Source organism: Emys orbicularis, chromosome 14 (assembly GCF_028017835.1).
Source record: "Emys orbicularis isolate rEmyOrb1 chromosome 14, rEmyOrb1.hap1, whole genome shotgun sequence".
In the NCBI taxonomy this organism is placed as follows: domain Eukaryota; kingdom Metazoa; phylum Chordata; order Testudines; family Emydidae; genus Emys; species Emys orbicularis.
This window is the reverse complement of record NC_088696.1, coordinates 25,129,837-25,150,915: the sequence shown is the minus strand read 5'-3', so window position 1 is coordinate 25,150,915 and position 21,079 is coordinate 25,129,837. Positions and strand designations below refer to the sequence as shown.

At 41.9% G+C, this 21,079-nt stretch overlaps 1 protein-coding gene across 1 annotated transcript; it reads left to right on the top strand.

Moving 5' to 3' along the window:
* Nucleotides 1-826: 826 nt before the first annotated feature.
* On the top strand, nucleotides 827-18,664 carry DNAJA2 (DnaJ heat shock protein family (Hsp40) member A2). The gene is made up of 9 exons (XM_065416335.1): nucleotides 827-1,019; nucleotides 6,263-6,322; nucleotides 7,440-7,663; nucleotides 9,533-9,613; nucleotides 9,962-10,095; nucleotides 13,236-13,432; nucleotides 16,930-17,074; nucleotides 17,272-17,399; nucleotides 18,049-18,664. The coding sequence occupies exons 1-9, from the start codon at nucleotides 942-944 to the stop codon at nucleotides 18,235-18,237; spliced, it is 1,236 nt and encodes a 411-aa protein (XP_065272407.1). The 5' UTR covers nucleotides 827-941; the 3' UTR covers nucleotides 18,238-18,664.
* The last annotated feature ends 2,415 nt before the right edge of the window (nucleotides 18,665-21,079 follow it).

The following is a 21,079-nucleotide window of genomic DNA, read 5'->3' as shown; positions in this document are numbered from 1 at the left end:
AAACCCCATTCTAAATTGTGCTTCATATGCCAGAATGAGCTAACTCAGAAACTTCCCTAAAATAGCAGGCCTTGTTTACCACTTATTCACACATATCACAAGAACTATAGCTTTCAACTTACTAAAACCCTAACATGTGACTCCTTCCTTTAAAACGCATGACAAAGACACAAAATGCGGGAACACAACCTAAATAATATGGAAGATTAAAAAAATGCAGAAGTGATATTGGATTCATTTTTAACATCGCTGAAAGTTTTCTAGAACCCCTGTTCCATGACTCAGCGTTTTTCCTGTTGGTTACTTACTGGGAGATAACACCCAGCCTTCGTGGGGTAGAGGTAAATCTAAACAAATCTCAGGGGAAACTCCAATAACGCTTATGAAATGAGGAAGGAAGAAAACACGGGCTGAACAAACACGGAAAATGTCATATTGAAAGATAAAAGCTTGAGAAACGCATTTACAACTAAAACCGCCCCTTTGTAATGGACGCTCCTGAGTGTAACTCTAGGTGTAGCATAGCAGTTCCTCACTACACAAACCTCTCCAGGTTTTGCTCCAGCCCTTCTCTCAGCCTAGGGCGGCCGGGACAGGGAGTCTGTTTGGTCTGTAGGAGGACCCATAGCGCTGTCTGTCCCACCCCCGATGCGCCCGCAGCTGGCCACAGAATTGACCCACGAGCCAAGCCGGGGGCAGGGGGCGTGGCCTTGAGGTGCAGGCGCGGCTCTCCGGTAGGGGGCGTGTGCCTGAAGGACAGGCAGGGGCGGGGCTCTGCAGCGGGGGAGGACGGTGGCGTCGCACGGCGCGGTGACGTGAGGCGTGCGTGGGTGACGTCGTGGCGGCCTCTCTCATTCTGGTTCGGGTCTCGTCCTCGCTGCCGGCCCCGCTGCCCCTCGGCCTGTCCTGCCTGCGCCGCCAACCCGCCCCGTCCCCCCGCGATGGCGAACGTGGCCGACACCAAGCTCTACGACATCCTGGGCGTGCCGCCTGGGGCCACCGACAACGAGCTTAAGAAGGTACCGGGCCGGGCGGGGAAGGCTCCGGGCCGGGAAGGCCCCAGTTGGGCAGCCGGGAGGTCACGATGAAGCGGGGAGGCCCCGGCCCGGGCAACCGTGGGCCTCGGCCGGGATCAGAGTGGGCGGGAGGCCAGCCGGGGTCCGGGCCTCCAGGCTAGGCCGCGCCGTGAAGCCGGTTGCGGCCTGCCCGCCCGGCCGGCGCTGGGGGAGGCGACTAGGCCGCAGGGAGGCCAAGGCATCCTGCCGGAGGGAGCTGGGGCGCAGGTGGCCGGTGGGAGGAGGGGATCGCCAGGGTTCCCTGCCCTAGAGCCGCCTGCTCTTGTCTCCTTACTTGGTGCCCACTGTGGGGAGATGCCCAGACTGGTAACCGAGCACCAGGCGGAGACTCCCCCAATCTCCCATTCCTCTGTAAGGTAGGATCTCCGGGGTGCTCTGTTGGCCGATCCCATCACAATTAAAGGCTTCAGCTATAAAACCCGCTGAAGTGCAATACGTTCCAGCCAGTACCATTGTCTGACCTGCTTCAGCAACCGCACAGGTTCCGTTAGGGTCTTCCTGTCCCATCCCTATAGAGCTGATCTTTCCCAGGCTGAAAGCACCTAGGGAAAATAAACAAAGAAGCTGAGCAAGAGAGCCTAGAGCATTGTGATCTTCATTACCCTATACTCAGCACTGACATCTAAACATTTATTGGTTCCATCCATTTAATGTTGTAGTATACAAGCCACTCCTCCCTCCCCCCCCAGAACGGTACCACCCATCACTTAAAAACTACACCAGAGACTTGGTTAGGTAGTTACTATTCACTGCCTGTGATCACTTGCAATGATGGGTGGTACTGCTACTGTGAACTATACATCTCCATGTGATAGAGAAATTTGTTTGGAGTGGGTATTGATCATTATGAAACAACAAAGTGGAGGTGTCTTGATGAAAGGAAGCTATGAGCTGATCACAGCCAAATATGATCAGACAGTCTACAGAAAGAAATCTGTTTAGGGTATCCTGTTTGTTACGTGAATGGAAAACCTGGGAATACAACTGTTTAATACATATAAAAAGCACTTGTTATGTAGCCCAAAGTATAGATTCAACACTGCTTAAAATGTACTTTAGTAGTTAATGGTAAGGTTGCCAACTGTCTCTACCAGTGCCAAGCGTATCATCTCTCATTAATTAGTTTAGACTTAACTGAGTGTCCAAATAGTGAGAACATACTTACAAGCTACCCTAATACAACTGAGACAATGTATATAGATACTGTTTTAATCTGGTGTCAAGCCCTTACGCCAAAGCAGAAGAGAAAAGTGAAAGCAAAGCAAAATAGCTTTATCATTATGATGCTGATGAGATGGCAAAACTATCTTCAATGGTGATTAATTTGTACTAAGTACTATCTTCTAGGGCTGCAGTAGAATGCTAATGGAGGCCCAGATCCTGAAAATACTTCTCTGAGTAACTATGCACTTGAGTAATTCCATTCAGCTAAATGGCTCAAACTAGCATACTAAAAATAGCAGTGTGGCTGTGGTGGCTCCAGTAGAGACTCAGACTAACCACCCGAGCTCAGACCCAGGAGATTGGGTGGGCTCAAGAGCCCAAGTAGCTATGTCCACACTAGGTTGGGAGGCTTGCTCCTAGCTGCAGTGTAGACATACCCATAGTGATCTACTAAAGGTTTGTCTAAACAGGAATGTTATACTAGTATGAGCTAAGGTATGATTTTATTTTTAAACTGGTAACTATACCAGTATAACCCCTTACGTGGACATTCTTCTATGCCAGTATAAAAGTGACTTTTTGGTTTTGCTTATGTGACATATTCCAGAATAAAAGTGTCCACACTGTGAGTTATACTGGCATACTCCATGTTGACAAGACCTGGGGATTTTAAAGTTTTTCAGTGTATTCTAGAATATTTTGGTTATAATCAAGGCTCTGTTTTGTTACACTGGCTAAGTTTTACGTAAGCATTCATATCCCCTCTTTACATGCATGAATGCAGAATATTTCATAATTATGCAGTGAAAAGATGGGTCTATAGTTATAAAGCAGTATCTACTCCTGGGGGGATTCTGTGTGACTGTGCGCTGGTGCAACCATGGGTGCAGTTGGGGGGATTGTTTCCCTCCAAACAGAGGTGAGGCATAGGGGGGGCACATGAAGTTACATGCCACTGTGCCTCCCCTCCCCCAATTTCTGCAAGCACAGAGCTGCCCAGCTGAAGGAGGCTGTGTCTGGGCTCTGCTTACTCTGCAGCTGAACTCTGGGTCCTACTGCTCAGCTAAATGCTGCCTCCTAGATCCTAGTGCCAGTTGTGCTCCCCTTCTGTGTGCTGGGAGCCTTCCTGTTTTCTGTGCAACAGTGAGTGCTGGTAGTGGAGCTGGATAAAGTGGGGTGGGAGAAAGAGGCAGTGGGGAATGAAGGTGGGGTTGAATAGGGCAGGGGGAGGGGGGTGGTGAAGAAAAGGGGATAGGAGAATCGCAGGGGGAAGCGAGAGCCCAGCATGCGGCATGCCCTTGGCAGCAGCTGGGGCTCCCCCATTAAGCAGGCCCATTGAACCCTCACCCTGACAAACCCTACAGCTGGACTGCTCCAAGCCCCCCAGATCCCCACTCCACCAGCACCTGGAACCTCCACCAACCCGTGCCTCCCCCCCCTCACCAACCCCCATCTCCCCACACCCAGACCCCCCACTGAGCCTCAACCACCTTCACCTGGATCCCCTGCATAGTCCCATTGTCCCTGCATCTGGAACCCCCCCCCCCCCATGAGCCCCTGTGCATCCAGATCTCCCACTGAACCACCCATACCAGATTGCCCCATACAGAAACCTCTCACCCCATACTTGGATCCTGCTGGGCTGAGCCTATCCACCCACACCTGGTGCACCTGGCACAGTGGGGCAGGGCCTCAGAGTATTTCTGTGGCAGACCCAGCCCTTGCACTGCATCAGGGTCAGGTGCAGCCTCACTGCTGAGTGCTTGTACCGGGGGAGGTGGGGTCTTCAGGGTGATCTTCCACCTCATTGCAGCCAGTGGCCTGTGCTCTCCACTGCCGTGCTGGAGCCACATGTATTTATTGACAAATACAATTTGCAGAATTTTAAAATATTGTGCGCATAATTTTTAGATGCAGAATTTTAAATTTTTTGACAGAGAATTCCCTCAGAAGTATCATTCTAGTCATCCTTGCACAAAAGAGGAAGATGTGTTCTCTACCCCAAGAGCTTTTAGTTTAAATGAAAATAATACAAATATAGTTCAAATGCAGCAGTCTCGATAAATAGGTCAGTGAAAATGATGTGGAGATTTTATGTAATACTATACTATAGAAAGGAAAAACGGTGTGTAAACCGTTCTCAACACCCTGCTTTTTCTTGTTCTTGAGAAGTTTAGGTCTCTACTCTCTGAGCAGTTAACTTTTTAAAAATTTATATTTTTAAAAATAGAACCCCGTTGCCAGCTGTGTCCACATATCTATTCAAGGGACACTATCATAGGACCTTACCACATTTGCCACACCATCAGGGGCTCGTTCACCTGCACTTCTACCAATGTGATATATGCCATCATGTGCCAGCAATGCCCCTGTTCCATGTACATCATGTGCTTAGAAACTGGACAGTCTCTAAGCACCATGCATCTGATAAAGTGGGTTTTAGCCCACGAAAGCTTATGCCCAAATAAATTTGTTAGTCTCTAAGGCCTGGTCCACACTACCCCCCCACTTCGGACTAAGGTACGCAAATTCAGCTACGTTAATAACGTAGCTGAATTCGAAGTACCTTAGTCCGAACTTACCGCGGGTCCAGACGCTGCAGGCAGGCTCCCCCGTCGATGCCGCGTACTCGTCTCGCCGAGCTGGAGTACCGGCGTCGACGGCGAGCACTTCCGGGATCGATTTATCGCGTCTAGACAAGACGCGATAAATCGATCCCAGAACATCGATTGCCTGCCGTCGGACCCGGAGGTAAGTGTAGACGTTCCCTAAGGTGCCACAAGTACTCCTTGTTGTTTATATTAGTAAAGTTTCTTCCCTCTAAATCACAAGTAACTGTTGTAACTCTTTTGAGACAGTGTAGTGAAAACTTCCCCAACTAAATTCAGCTCCATAACTCTGAAGTGGTAGCAGAAAAATAGGTTATGCTAAGCTGTGTACAAAATATTGTTACTCAGGTACAGCCAGACATGTTCAAAAGGAAAGAAACAGTTTGAAAACCACTTCTTAGAGACCCTGCTTTACTTCCTTGTGCTACTGTTTCAGAACAATAGAGTTAAAAGATTAGAGTCCGCATACTTCTGTCCATGTACTTAATTCAAAGGGGTGCTAAATCTTCCTTGAGAAGTATGTAGGGAAGAGAATGAAGAAACTAGCAATGTGGATTGATCGGTTGGGTTGGGTGAAAACCTGAGGCAGCCATTTTGTTAATGGACTCCTGAGGAGCGTGACAAATCAGGACAGGATTTACATCCAACATGATGGTTTAATAACTATGGTATGCAAATCCATACCCTCTAGCTAATGGTAATCCTCACCCCTTGTTCATATTTGGAAATTACAGCTTTCTATCAGTAATGAATGCTGTATAAAGAATTGGTTGAGTTCAGTTTCAGTGTAACACCTAAACCAGAATACAGAAAATCAACAGTTAAATGCTAGTTTTTGTAGTACTTCAGTTACTCTATGCACTACATTAATGTGCCAAATCCATAAATGGGTAGTTAATACTGAGTCAGTAAAATTAAATTCATGGAGGTTAAGTCCATTAATGGCTATTAGCCAGGATGGTTAAGGAATGGTGTCCCTAGCCTCTGTTTGTCAGAGGGTGGAGATGGATGGCAGGAGAGAGATCACTTGATCATTACCTGTTAGGTTCACTCCCTCTGGGCACCTGGCATTGGCCACTGTCGGTAGACAGGATACTGGTCTAGATGGACCTTTGGTCTGACCCAGTACGGCCGTTCTTATGTTCTAAAATAAAATATCAGGTACTTTCTGTTTTATTGTAGAGGACTCAACTAATTTGTTTTATTCTAATGGACTTTTGCTTTATGGCTAGATTCTGACCTTGGAATATTTTTACCCGATTATTGACGTAAGTAGGTGCTGGTTGCACACTTACAGGAGACATTTGTATCTTTCTCTGAAGAGTACAGGTTCAGTTAATCAACTTGATTTATTTTGAAACATGGAATCCATCACAGACTTAATGACTTGTGTTATTTGTTTTTGTCAATTAGGCATACAGAAAGCTGGCCAAGGAATACCACCCTGATAAGAATCCAAATGCAGGAGACAAAGTAAGATTTTTTTTTTTTATCTTGAAATGTATTTATTTGTATTGCGATTGTATTTAGGGGCATCAAACAAGAGATTCAGGGCCCTGCTATGTTAGGACTTATTCATATACACAGTAACAAAAAGACAGTGACCCAAAGAAATAATAATCTAGGTTGTGGCCAAGGACAAAGTAACATAAAAATGAGTTGTTGTATAGTAAGCAAAAGCCTCCATTCACCACCTGCCTAGCTGGGGTCAGCTGGCAGTGCTTTGAGGCATTGTGGGAGAGGTGAATGTTTAGGAGGAATCTGAAGAGTAAGGCAGCAGTTTTGCAGATCTTTCTTGGAAGTGTTTTCCACTCATAAGAGATAGAAGTGGAAGTGTTTGAAAGAGATGCAAACAATGAATTCAGGGGTCACCTTCAAGGTAAAATAGATTAGACATGCAGGGCTCAGTTAAGTAACCTGTCTTGAGAGATGAAAAAAGATGTTTCAGTGATGTCTCAAATGAGTTGGGTTAACGTGATGGAAAAGTCTTCTTAACACTTCAGAAGACTAACATATCTGAAGCCATGTTAGTTGACTGTGTAGACTACAACAGGTTATTGTTGTTTTAACAACCGTTGAAGGTTCTTCAGTTGTTAAGCTAACATGTTTAAAACATCCATTTTGTCCATCAAGACAGGACCTTAGACTTTGTCTAGATTACAACTTTAAGAGTAACATTAATACTTAGCTAATGTTAATGTTAGCTAATGTGGTAATCACACATACTTAAATCCCAGTCTAGACAAGGCCTTGGAGGTAAAGATAAGAAGCTTGTACTTGACATCTTTACTGATTTCTTCTTCAATGCCCAAGAGGATGATACAGTCATCCTTCATGGTAAAACGGAAGAAAAGAGTTGGATTCATACAAGCACAGCCAAATCTACCTGTTCTAAAGGTCAAAATTTAGACTGCAGTGGAACTTCTGATGTGGAAGAGTATTTAGGGTTGTACACTCCCTCATGAATAAAAGGATGAAGTGGGGCTATAAATCAGATGCTAGCATTTCTTTTGTGACTATCTTCCAAGTAAATCTGTTTTTATGTATGTAAAAGTAACTTACAGGCTTTTTTTCCTGACTTCTTTTTCAGTTCAAAGAAATAAGCTTTGCCTATGAAGTTCTGTCAAATCCTGAGAAACGCGAGTTATATGATCGATATGGAGAACAGGGCCTTCGAGAAGGTAGCGGTGGAAGTGGTGGAATGGACGATATTTTCTCCCACATTTTTGGTGGTGGATTGTTCAGTTTCATGGGTAATCAGAGTAGAAGTCGCAATGGTAGAAGAAGAGGAGAAGATATGATGCATCCACTTAAGTGAGTATCTTGATACTGTGATTCTTCTAACTTAAGTTTCCAAAAAGAGATGGTGAAGGTGAACCTGGTCTGATAATCATTGATGCTCTAGCGGGCGTCAGTTCATTCAAAAGGTCTCTACTGTTTCATTGAAAGCGTTACTTCTAGATTTCAGCAAAAAAGAAACAGATCTTCCTGCATTAAAAGTTTGCCTTTGGTAATAGTGTTTTAAAAGAATAATATATGTGGTTGGAACTTCAAGTCTTACGGTCCATATCTTATTAGTCAGTGTATAAACTCTGCTTCTTTTTATAAACATATAAATCTTGCCCATTCTTGACTGATTTGCACAAATGACTGTCTAAATTATTTGATCATAAATATGCCTAAAGTTGTTTAGTGGGACATGTTAGCCTTCCAGCCTCCTAGTAACCTGGTGATATGTATTCACTATCAAACCCAGGGGTCTCAAACGGCCCGCGGAGTTATTTGCTGTGGCCTGCCAAGTTCCCCGTGCCGCACCCCCCCCCCCCCCGAGTTATTTCCTGCGGCTGCCAAGCTCCTCTCCCCTGCCGCCGCCCCCTCCCCCCGTGCGCACCGCGTCCCTGCTCCTTTGCCTACCTCCAGGCGCTTCCCGCCGCCAAACAGCTGTTTGGCAGCGCTTAGCGCTTTCCAGGAGGGAGGGGGGAGGAGCGGGGAGCCGCACACTCAGAGGAGGAGGCGGGGTAGGGGTGTGGATTTTTAGGATCCCTGCTCATCTTCATAAGCCTACACCTTATTTTCACTGCTGTTTTCTGCAGGCTGAGCAGCTTCTTTCTGACCCCCACCGATGCTGTACTGTGGGCTAGGCCACTCCTCGCATTAAGTGCTTAGTGTAATATCTGTTTTTGCATGCCAGCTACTTTGTCTAGCAACTAGTACTGTACAAACAAACTATAAATTAGCTTTTGTATTCTCATACCTCTTTTTAGTTGTTTCTTTCTAAACATTGACACCAGAAGCAATGTTTTGCAGTTCAAAATAAACTGAGTTGCATTTATTATTGAATGATTTCTGAAGTCTCTGGAAATATGCAAAATTCTGAACTAAATGTTGTTAGACAACTACTTTTAAGCGGCTTGACTGTACTGATAAGAGAACCAAATGGTGTTAATTTTTTTTCTAGTGCTTTAGATACCTTGTAATCCAACGTTCTCAAATCTGACTGCTAAAGTGGTCATGGGAACATACCAACAATATATCAACACAAACACTTTTCCAATGGAAATGAATAAGACAAAATTAAACTCCTAGTGTGAATTCTTAAGGAAAATATTAAACTATAACTATTATCCAGAACTGCTAGGAATTGTCTTGCTTGTGTTAACCCATCTGAGACTTGTTTTAGATCTCCTTTAAACCATTCTTAATTCTTCAGGTGACTTCAGGTAATTTGTTTCCTGTTGGCCTCTGCTAGAGAGCTAACCTCACCTCTGGCTTCTGACTAATCTAAAGCTTTTCCTTGAAGTATGTACATTTACAGTTGCATAGTTTCTAATGGGATTTCACCAGATCTGAAACTGTTCTGCAAAGTCTGGCTTAAAATCCTAAAAGATAGGGTTCTGTGTTTTTAATAACTGCTTATCTTAATGTAGCCTTTGTTACAGTGTCAGTGTACAGAGTTTTACTTGCTCAGAAACTTACTGTTTAACGTCTCTTCTACGTATGGCTGGGTTTTTTTTTTTTCCCTTCAAAAGTATTTGTAGACAAGGCTGAAGGTTGCTGTGATTTTAGTTTTTATTATAAATTGTCTTAGACAGTAACTTGTACCTAAGCTAGACTATTAAAATGACTTTTTCCTGAAGTGATTATTAGAATGTTAATACCGGAGAACTTACTTTTATTTTCTAGAGTGTCTTTAGAAGATCTATATAATGGAAAGACAACCAAACTACAGCTTAGCAAGAATGTCCTTTGTAGTTCATGTAATGGGTAAGTTTTGTATTTTTCATTAACAGTGCTAGAACTTCTTGGCTGCTTTTACTCTTAAATTTGTTAAACTGTTAATTCAGATTGGTATATAGCATGAAGTGTAGTAGTTCTTCACGTGTAAGCTAGAACAGGTTCAAGTATTGAAGCATGGAGATACCAAAATCTAACCTATAATGCAATTAATGGCGCTCTTTGTAAAATCTTGAAAAGACATCCTCTGTATGTTAGTGATAGATTTGCCTAATTGCAACTGACACTGCTGCATCAGTGCAATTGGAGGTGTAAAACTTAAGTTTGGTATTTATTTTCCATATGTTCTCAATTATAATCTGACACTTTCCAATTTAGTCAGGGTGGGAAGTCCGGAGCTGTTCAGAAGTGTAGTGCTTGCCGAGGTAGAGGTGTACGTATCATGATCAGACAGCTGGCTCCTGGGATGGTTCAGCAGATGCAGTCTGTGTGCTCTGATTGCAATGGAGAAGGTAGGCCAACTGTTTCCTGTGCTTTTAAAAATGTTTAATGTGGTTAGAATCTAGATTCAATAGTAAATTGTCATACCTCATCTGGAGAATTTCTGAATTAGATTGTAATTAGTGAAGTTTGATTTTAGTCTGTAAAGGATATTTCTTCGTGTATCGGAACAAGAACACAATTTTGCAAAGTAGGGGAGGATTGGAACCAGAATAACAGGTGCTACTGCTTGGAAATATTTGGACATGCTTGCCCCAGTATCTTGCTGTCTGGTGCTAGCACTATAAAAACCATTTACTCTTATGGGATAAATTTAACTTAGCATCAGGATAGGTTGATTTAAATCAAAGCATTTTAGAGCAATGTTTTGCATTTGTTCATTTGAGTTATTTTCCTAAAGAGAGGGTGATTGTCATTTATTTGTAACCATTGAAATATGTTTAGCAACTATATATATATCCTTCCCACTAAATTGGGTGCTGCTTCTTGTTAACCAGGGGATGGATTATATCTATACACTGAAGCATTTAGGAAGCTTAACTTGCATTCAAATTTGTAATTTGTTAGAAAATAGTGAATGATTCATTTCTTATTTACTAGACTAATTTTTTACTTGTATTTTTTGTCAATCTCTGGATGGAAATTTGAATTCAATTAAATGCACTAAATGGCGTTATTAAATAAAACTACCTTCAGTGTGCTGGAAATATAACAAAAAAGTTAATGGAAGCAGTTTTGCATTTAAATTTATTAAACAAAGAAAGTATTATCTGTAGTTAATAATTGAATTTATTATTTCTGGGGTCATGTCCTTCAAAAATTTAGAACTAGTAGATCTCATCCTCTTTCACCTAGTTTTATTTAAAGTTTGGAAGAGAAAAAAAAGCTTTCCTTCAAACTAGGCACCAAACATACTGCTTGATATTTTTTTATTTTAAATTATTTGTAATTATTATAGTAAATTTAGGCCTAAATTTACATGTCATCTCAAATTTAATTTTAAATAGATTGTTAAAAAATAAACCCGTATTTAATTTAAAGTTCTTTAAATATTCATCGATTTTTATATCTACTCTTCTCAGCGTTCCAAAATATTATCAATTTATTTCTCCTTCAGAAACAAATGTTAAAATCGACATACAACTTAGTGTTCTTAACTTTCTGAAAGATGGAAATAATAGTGTTACATTCTATATTACTTTTGCTGATTTGGGCACATATATGGTAGTGAATTAAATATCCTCTTCCTTGCATATATTTCCTGGATCTTTCTTAATTTATGCAACACCACTAATTTGTCTGAAATCTTGTGCTTGTACTACTTATGACGTAATAGCTGAAAATGCTGAGCTGCAATAAAAATTTAGTTTTTAGTCTATTTTTATTCTATAACCAGTCAAACTTTTTACTAAAGAATTGAAAGACTGTGGTTTCCTGTTTTTAGCTCTTTGTTACTTTGCCTGATTTAATGTAAATGCAAAGTTCCAGTAGGACTGGACACATCTGCTGCATCGTAATGTTCTGTACACTTGTTTCACATAGGAGTATGGCTTTAATTTCTGAGTAGCTGAGTAGCTAAATATCTGAACGTAACAATTGCTTCTGCTTGCAGTACTTAAATAGAAGAAGCAATAGGCACTGTACTGGCAACTGAAGTGATGGGATTGTACAGGATATTTTTCTTAGAATGTTCTGGTTATTCTGGTCTGCTATAATGAAGGCAGTTCCATATAAAATATCTGCCCTTTAAAAGTATATCCAAATAGACTAGAAAACAAAAAGGCTCTTAAGAAGTATTGGATACTTTTTGGATAACCACCCTGCAGTCTTCTAGAAGGCAATTCTCCTGTTAAAGGTGAAAGGCAAAGCACAACTGTTTGTTCTTTACTGATCGTCAAGATGTAAAAAATGCTTTAAAAGTGAACATATACACTAAGAATGTCAGGTCCTCTCTGCAGGAGAACCTGAATGGTGGTGTCACACTAAGCCAGGGGTCGGCAACCTTTCAGAAGTGGTGTGCCGAGTCTTAATTTATTCACTCTAATTTAAGGTTTCGCGTGCCAGTAATACATTTTAACGTTTTTAGAAGGTCTCTTTCTATAAGTCTATAATATATAACTAAACTATTGTTGTATGTAAAGTAAATAAGGTTTTTAAAATGTTTAAGAAGCTTCATTTAAAATTAAATTAAAATGCAGAGCCCCCCAGACCGGTGGCCAGAACCCGGGCAGTGTGAGTGCCACTGAAAATCAGCTTGCGTGCCGCCTTCGGCACGCGTGCCATAGGTTGCCTACCCCTGCACTAAGCTATAACCTGACCTGCTGCTTTTTCTCTCTTCTCTCCCTCGTGTACCGTCTGCATCCCCCACCCAGGTTACATCTACACTTACAGTGATGTCTCTCACCATCTGTACAGGTATAAATAGCAGTGTAGATGGTGAGAGACAGCTTAGGTGAGTAGCGTGCCCTACATACCTGAACTACCAGAGGTAAATACCCTACACTGCTCTCTACACACCCAAGCAGTGCCTCCCACTTTTACACTGCTATTTTTAGTAGTGTAGTTTCCTCCTGCCAGAGCCTTTCCCCACAGTCTGAAACTCAGCCTCCACACCCCAGAAAGGAGAACTGCACTCTGGTTTCAATTTTGTCCCATTACCAGGTTTCTCAAAGATTTTTCATAGGTTCCCCAAGCAAAATGAGGAAAGGAGGAACCTGACTCCTTATAACTTACTTTTTGTTTAGAGGTGGAGGGGGCCATTTTTATGCATGAAGAGCAATAAAAGCCACAGACAAAGCTTATTTTTCCTTGCAGGTTTCCTTAAATGCTCATGCTGTTTGGAATTGGAAGTCATGGTTCTTGTTCCATCTGGCTTACAATCTGAGTTCTAACTCATCTTCCATCCCACAAAATGATTTTGAAGATCTCATCCTCTTAGTGCCTTTTGGGTCTCTTTCTTCTCATTAGGATAGCATTAGATTAGTTTTCCCCTTGTGGGACACACTAATAACACTGAAAGAAAAAATTTTCCAAAGTGATTTGAGATTGGGGAATGTGCCCAAGAGAACCAATGTACGGCAAAATAAGTGGTACTGTATCCTCAAATAAGGAAGAAAAATATTCTTAGATTTTTCAATCCTTCTTTCTCTAGGTGAAGTTATTAATGAAAAAGACCGTTGTAAAAAATGCGAAGGGAAGAAAGTGATCAAAGAAGTAAAGATTCTTGAAGTCCATGTAGATAAAGGCATGAAACATGGGCAGAGGATTACATTTACTGGAGAAGCAGATCAGGCCCCAGGAGTGGAACCAGGAGATATTGTCCTCCTGCTCCAAGAAAAGGAGAATGAGGTAACTTGTGACTTAATAGGTGAAGTAAAGTTGGTGGTTTTTTTTATATTCCTTAGAAATATTTAACTAGATGATGGAGTACAGACACTTACACAGTTACCTAGATTACTTTAAACGAACAATTGAGGGAGAGAAACTGAACTTACACATACATGGCTCGTTCCTAATGGTAACTGCTATAATTCTGAGCTAGATGGTTCTGTCTGTAGACATGCAGAGGAGCACACCAAGCATCCCACTGTCTCAATATGATCATAAAAAGTTACTCTCCTAACTGAAGCAGGGTTACCCTTGGAAGACTTACCACTATGAATGTCCTGTCCTTGTTGTTGTGCACCTGCTTCAACCCTGGCATGCAGTAAGTAAAGCTGAGTATAAAGCCAGCTGTTTTTTTCAAAGGCTGTCAGAAGAAAACGGGGAATCTCCCTCAATCTTCACTTGCTGTAAACTGCTCTCTAATTCTGTTAACCTAGGAAGTGTGACAAATGGGTTTGGAAATATTAACCCAGATAAGTAGCATGGTCATGCTGATATTGCACTCATCATAGAACCCCTCCTCTTTTCTATCCAAACTGTAGACCTACATTTGGCTAATTGCATTTTCATTCTGTCTTGGCACATTTATATTCCTACGCAGTATGTACTTTGGGGAATATTGGGTTTCATACCTTTGAACTAAGTACTATAAAACTTATTCTGAAACAGTACACTATGCTAAATTACTGGAATATGTTATTTAAGGAAAGTTGCAGTATACAGTAAAGTCCAGGAGAATGTTTCCATGCTTTAATGTGGTAACTATTTTTGGCAAAGTTCAGTGCATTAGGTGAAGTAACATAAGTGATGGTTCAGTATTATGAAAACAGCATGTAAAACTATTGTGTGAAATTGTGGGGTGCAAGCTGTTCCTTTTCTGGTGTTCCATAAACAAAATAAAGTATTGTGAATTTAAAGTTCATACATATTGCATTGATCAAATTCTACTCATTGTCCATCAGGAAAGCTTTGAATTAAAAACTGAAGTAATACAAGTATCTGAAAAATCTTTAAAATAATTCATGCTGGAGTAGCACTCCAACACCAAAGCACTTGACCTAGCCTCTCCTACAGCTGTCTGTCTGGTTTGCCTGTGTGCTCAGTTGCAACTTTGTGCTCCTCCCTACTTCTTGGCTGTGATTGGGTGAAGGGAAAGGAAGGCTACTAGGATAAGCAATGTGACTTCAAGTGTCAGGTACTGCTAGCACTAATGACAGGTCAGATATTCCAGGATTTGAAGCAGAGGCCTTCTCAGTCTTGGTCTTTTGATCTAGCTATGTCTGCTGCTGTACTGTCTTGTACAGTAAAACATATTGTGGCTTTCTCCTTTTTGCTATGACCATGTTTACTAGTAACGCTGTAGGTCAGTCCTCAGTTGCTTTTTAATAAGCATGCTGCAGTTCATGAATATGTGGACAAAAGATTGCTAGCATAATTGTTAGTATGGTGGTGAAATGGTGATATTGTAAGGTGTTAGTTTATATGAGCTTGAGAGGAACCTAAAGCAGTGGTTCTCAAATGTCAAAGGACCTCCATTTTGATTTTAAATTTTTTGCACACCCCCAGACACCCTGCTCAGCCCAAGGCCCCACTCCTGCCTTACCTCTACCTCTGCCCCTCCTCTTTCCACCCCATCCCCGTTTCTCCCCCTCCCTCCCAGCGCCTGCTGCATGCCGCTGAACAGCTGTTCCCCGGCATGCAGGAGGCACTGGGAGGGAAGGGAAGGAATTGATCAGTGGGGCCAGTGGCCCCTGACATGATTCTGCCCCCCTCCCGAGTGTGCTCTGTCCCCCCCTTCCTCCCAGTGCCTCCTGCACACTGGGGAACAGCTGTCCTGCGGTGTGCTGGGGTGGGTGCGGGAGGAGTTGATCAGTAGGACCCCGTCCCCGCTTCTCCCCCTCCTTCCCAGCACCTCCTGCATGTCAGGGAACAGCTGTTCCCAGGCGTGCAGGAAGAACTGGGGAGGGGGGAGGAGTTGATTCCGCCTGCTCCTCCCTGCTGAACAGCTATTCCCCGGCATGCAGGAGGTGCTGGGAGGAAATGAGGGAGGGGGAATTGATCAGTGGGGCCCGAGTACCCTCGCGGACCCCAGTTTGAGAAATGCTGACTAAAGTATTAAATCATTTTGGTACCATAGTTTCAGTGTATTGAAAAGCTTGAGGAAAGGTGAATCTACTAAAATTATTGTCATGGTTGATATGCCAGCTGATCTCCTGGTTCCAAAAACTACTTGCGCTTGGGGAGAAACTCTGCTGTCTTCTCACAAACGTCAGCATAAAACTGTTGCCATATTTTATTTTCAAGGACAGACATTAATGCTGAAGAAAAACTTTCCAGCAAGTCTTTTCTTGCTGTGCAAGAAAGCATAACTTTGAGGATGAAGTCATGAACCAAGTTTTATATGCTGTTACACTAAATATCTGTATGTTGTGAGCAAGCAAGTAGTGAACAATTTCAGGTATCTCTAATAGAGGTGCGAAGGGAAAAAGGAGCAATCTCTCTGGATTCATGCCAATGGACTAACAGTCCTTCATTCACTTCACACCTCTGTAAATGTAAATGCCTCATTACAGATCAGTTAAAGCAGCTGTGATCTTGCTTGAATACATAGATGACAGTTAAAGCAACTATACACAACTGGTTTGGGCTTTGTCCTGAGGACTTGGAACAACACTCCTATTTCATGTATACCACATGAATAAGACACTTCCAGTTTGTCTATTGCACTGAAGATACTTCTGAAAGACTTCATGCTAAAGTTAACTGAATGCTTATAAGGACTGCAGCACTTTAGCAGTGAGTCTGAAGTACTACTCTAGTAAAATAGCTTAAAGCCTTTAATTGTATGTGGACTGTCTTTTTGCCCCTCCCCCCTTTTTAAAATCTGAAAATAGTGGCATGATCAACAGCTAGCTTTTTTATGAACATTTTGAGGCTACGTGAAATAGTCTTTAAATATATAATTTTGTTACCTGGTCTCCATTGTGTTGTAATTTTTGTGTTTAGATTGGAAGATCTTTGGGTCAGGGAAAGACTCGGTCTGTTGTACAGTCACACAGCATTTTACAACTCTAATTTGTTTCTAATGAATATGGAACCAGAGTCACAGAAATATATACTATTACATATTGCACAACATGCAACTCATAGCTTTCCACAATTAAGCAGGTCCTAAAACTGGTGTAGATCTGGAGTTTGATCCTTACATGAGTGCTAACTTTCGAAGGCAGCAATTTTATAATTTATGGATTTTATTACTGCAGGATTATATTAAGAGACACTTCATAGTTCCCAAGGACTTCTGTAAGTAGAACTAAATAAAGAGTATCTTTGCCTTTTGGGGGATATAACAAGAGTGAATTGTTGGGGAAACCAGGGATTGTGGGTAGGTGGAGATCTGGCAGTAATAAGTATTAGAATGCAGATGATGATGATGATGATGATTAATGTCACATTCTTAGGTGTTCCAGAGGGAAGGCAATGACTTGCATATGACACACAAGATCGGACTTGTTGAAGCACTGTGTGGATTTCAGTTCACATTCAAACACCTGGATGGACGTCAGATTGTGGTGAAATATCCTCCTGGAAAAGTAATTGAACCAGGTAAATCTTGATTTGATATAAGAATTTATCTAGATACACGTGTGGCTGTACTATTTGAAATGTTGTATCGTCAAATTATTCTCATGCTCTTGCAACTTGTAGCTGTTGTCATAGAAATGCAGAGACATTATTTTGTCAGACAGAAAGCTGGTAAGTTTCCTTTAAACTGATTAATCTTTTTCTGCCTTTAATTATAGGTTGTGTTCGTGTAGTTCGAGGTGAAGGAATGCCACAATATCGCAATCCCTTTGAAAAAGGAGATCTTTACATAAAGTTTGATGTGCAGTTTCCTGAAAATAACTGGATTAGCCCAGAAAAGCTCTCAGTAAGTATTCCTTCAGTTTGATCAAAAATGTGTGTTTGAGATTTGGTGTCTCAAGGGCTCGTTGTATTGTGCCCCATGCACTTTCTTTCCAGTAGTTACATTTGGATTTGAGTACAGCCAAATTGTTCTTTCAGTGTAGTTTACAATGCACAAGTGATTTTAAAACCTTCCATTGAAGTTGGTTAGTTTACATGAAAAACCACAGGAGGGTTGGTGTTCTGGGGTGTGGGTGAATATAAAAGCGTTTGAAAACTCGATATAGTAGCTATTACTAGACCAGAGGACAAATGAAAGAAGGTGGCTACTGTTTTGATTTCTGACTCATCAGTTCTTGCTGACTATGGCTTTGTCTAAATCAGAAAGTTGTACCAGTTAAAAGGACTGATTTTGACCTTTTTGGTGCAAATTGGTGCAAACACCTGCTGAATTTTAAGATTGCTAATCCATTTATGATAACTATGTAAGACATTCTTAACCTAACATGAATGTCTCCATAGGGGCTTGCACCTGTTTTTAAAGAAATACCTTTCAGTTAAACTGGTGCAACTTAATCATGTAGAGATGGCCTAAGAATGAAGGGGAGATGTGTGCCAAATATTGACACCTCTGTTTTCTGATACACCACTAACTATGCTTCTTTTATTGGCAGGAACTTGAAGATCTTCTGCCATCTAGACCAGAAGTTCCCCCTGTAATTGGTGATACAGAAGAGGTAGATCTCCAGGAATTTGATAACACTCGTGGATCAGGTGGTGGTCAGAGACGTGAAGCCTACAATGATAGTTCTGATGAAGAAAGCGCTCATCATGGACCTGGGGTACAGTGTGCCCATCAGTAAACATTTGTCTAAAATGTTGCACAAGGATTTTCTTTCAAGTTTTGCCTGACTTGTTTTCAGCAATCCAGCTGGATTGTATAAACAATCCAGATGAACCGATGGACATCTATTGCTGTATGTGTAACCTTTAAATTGGTCTATAGTATCTACAGAGTGTATAATTTAAACTAACCACAAAGCTTACATCTTCATTTTGACTGTTCTGTAGCAGAATAAAGCACTTGAAAGGAAGACGAGACTCCTTTTCACATGGGTTTTAAGTTTGTCCTCGTATCTGTGCTTGATTTTTACCAGTTGTGTAGATTTTAAGTTTCATATTTTAAATTCAAATTCTACATTGTAAAGTTTGTGTACAACTTGTCCTGAGGCTTGGTATTTGGCTGCACCTGCGTAAGCTGCTACAAATAGAATAAAGAATTTCATAGCCTGTATCTATCATTTTAGATGCATGGTACATAAATGGGCTTTACACATAATGGGTTTAGAGCTGACTGGGAACAACGGAAGACTAAAGTAGAAGTGGTTGTAAAAGTTTTTTTACCATCTTGTGAGGTTTCTGAAAGTAAATAAAAGCAGTTGGTGTATAATATACTCCCTTCCCCTTGTCACACTTTTATTTATCTAAAAGGATACACTAAACTTGATTCTAATTGGTTAGTTCCTTTGTATTTGTTTTACTATACTGCCTCGGAGTCCTAGTACAATGGCATCCTTGTACTTGACTATGTCCTGTACAACCTTCATCCCTGCCCCACAGAGTTCACAATCAAGTGAAAAACCATTTCAGTGTTGAAGTACCTCTACCTGCATGCAGCTTTCCTTATTAATCAAAGTATTTTTGAATTTATTAACATAAGAACTGGTTGGCCTGCACACAGGTAGTTTCAATCTTTCACTAGAATTCCTTGCCTTCTAAATTTTTAAAAATGCATGAAAAGACTTCACCTCTCAATATGGAGATGCTAGAAAAATAGCTTTGACATCCAAAACCAAATCCTGCTTATTGTCAAAGTTTAGAATTTTGTTCCTTGTTTGTTTAACAGCTCTTGGCTTTTAGTGCCCCTTTGATATTAGGCAAGTCTTGGGATATGTCTTTGATCCACTGTCCTTAGAATAGCAACAAGGTTTTTTTGACATCCTTCCAGAATTGAAGATGGGTAACTTCAAGAATTTCAGACTTCAAGACACAGAGACTGTATATGGTCATCTAGCCTAACCCTTGGCATAAACAGACCCTTGGGGTATGTCTACACTATGAAATTAGGTCGATTTTGTAGAAGTCAAATTTTAGAAATCGATTTTATACAGTTGATTGTGTATGTCCCCACTAAGTGCATTAAGTAGGCGAGTGCGTCCTCACTACCATGGCTAGCATCGACTCAGGGAGCAGTGCACTGTGGGAAGCTATCCTACAGTTCCTGCAGTCTCTGCTGCCCACTGAAATTCTGGGTTAAGCTCCCAATCCCTGATGGGGCAAAAACATTGTTGCGGGTCGTTTTGGGTACATGTCGTCAGTCTCCCCTCCCTCCCTCTGTGAAAGCAACTGCAGACAATCATTTCATGCCTTTTTTCCTGGGTTACTCGTGCAGACACCATAGCACGGCAAGCATGGAGCCTGCTCAGCTCACCGCTGCTGTTGCGAGCATTGTAAACACCTCACGCATTATACTGCAGTATGGGCAGAACTTGGCTAACAGACTGCAGCACAAGGACGATTGGGAGGAGGACATGAACACAGATGTTCTTAAAAGTATGGGATGTGGCAATTGAGACATCATGGCGACAGTGGGGCTGGTTGATACAGTGGAACGCCGATTCTGGGCCTGGCAAACAAGCACAGACTGGTGGGACTGCATAATGTTGCCGGTATGGGATGATTCCCAATGGCTGTGAAACTTTTGCATGTGTATGGCCACTTTTCTGGAACACTGTGAGTTGCTTTCCCCTGCCCTGAAGCACAGGAATACCAAGATGAGAGCTGCCCTGACAGTTGAGAAGCGAGTGCCAATAGCCCTGTGGAAGCTTGCAACGCCTGACTGCTCCCGGTCAGTCAAGAATCAATTTGGAGTGGGCAAATCTACTGTGGGGACTGCTGTGATTCAAGTAGCCAATGCAATCACTGATGTTCCGCTATCAAGGGTAGCGACTCTGGGAAATGTGCAGGTTTCCCTAACTGTGGTGGGGCGATAGAACGCATATCCCTATCTTGGCACCGGACCACCTTGCCAACCAGTACATAAACCGCAAGGGGTACTTCTCAACGGTACTGCAAGCACTGGTGGATCACAAGGGACAATTTTGATTTGTACATCAAGTTTAAACATGTAAACATATACTTCCCTAGCAACAATTGTGCAGCATTTTGGTTATATGGTTTTGGGTAATGACTTGCAAAAGAAACAGGTTGAAGATAAGCACTAAGTGGTGTAGGATAAATTATCCTAACAAGCATGATAATGTCACTTCACAACAATTTGGTTCTTCTGAATTACTTATTTGGGTCCACTATGATTAAACAGCATAGACTGTGTGTACCTACTTGCTATTCATGCCAAGTTATTCATCTTTATCTTGCCCATCTGTCACAAACACCCTCACTGTGCCTAGACCACAAGTGTATATCTACACTTAAAAATGCTGCAGCTGCACTTTGATAACCCTTCACTGTAGACATTAACTATGCCAACACAAGGGCTTCTCCCATAAGCATAGGTAATCCACTAGGCAGCACCTATGCCAACAGAAGAATTCTTCTGTTGACCTAGTGTCTGCATTAGGAATTTACAGCAGTATAGTTGTGTCTCAGTCCTGTGGATTTTTCACACTCCTGAGAGAAAACTAT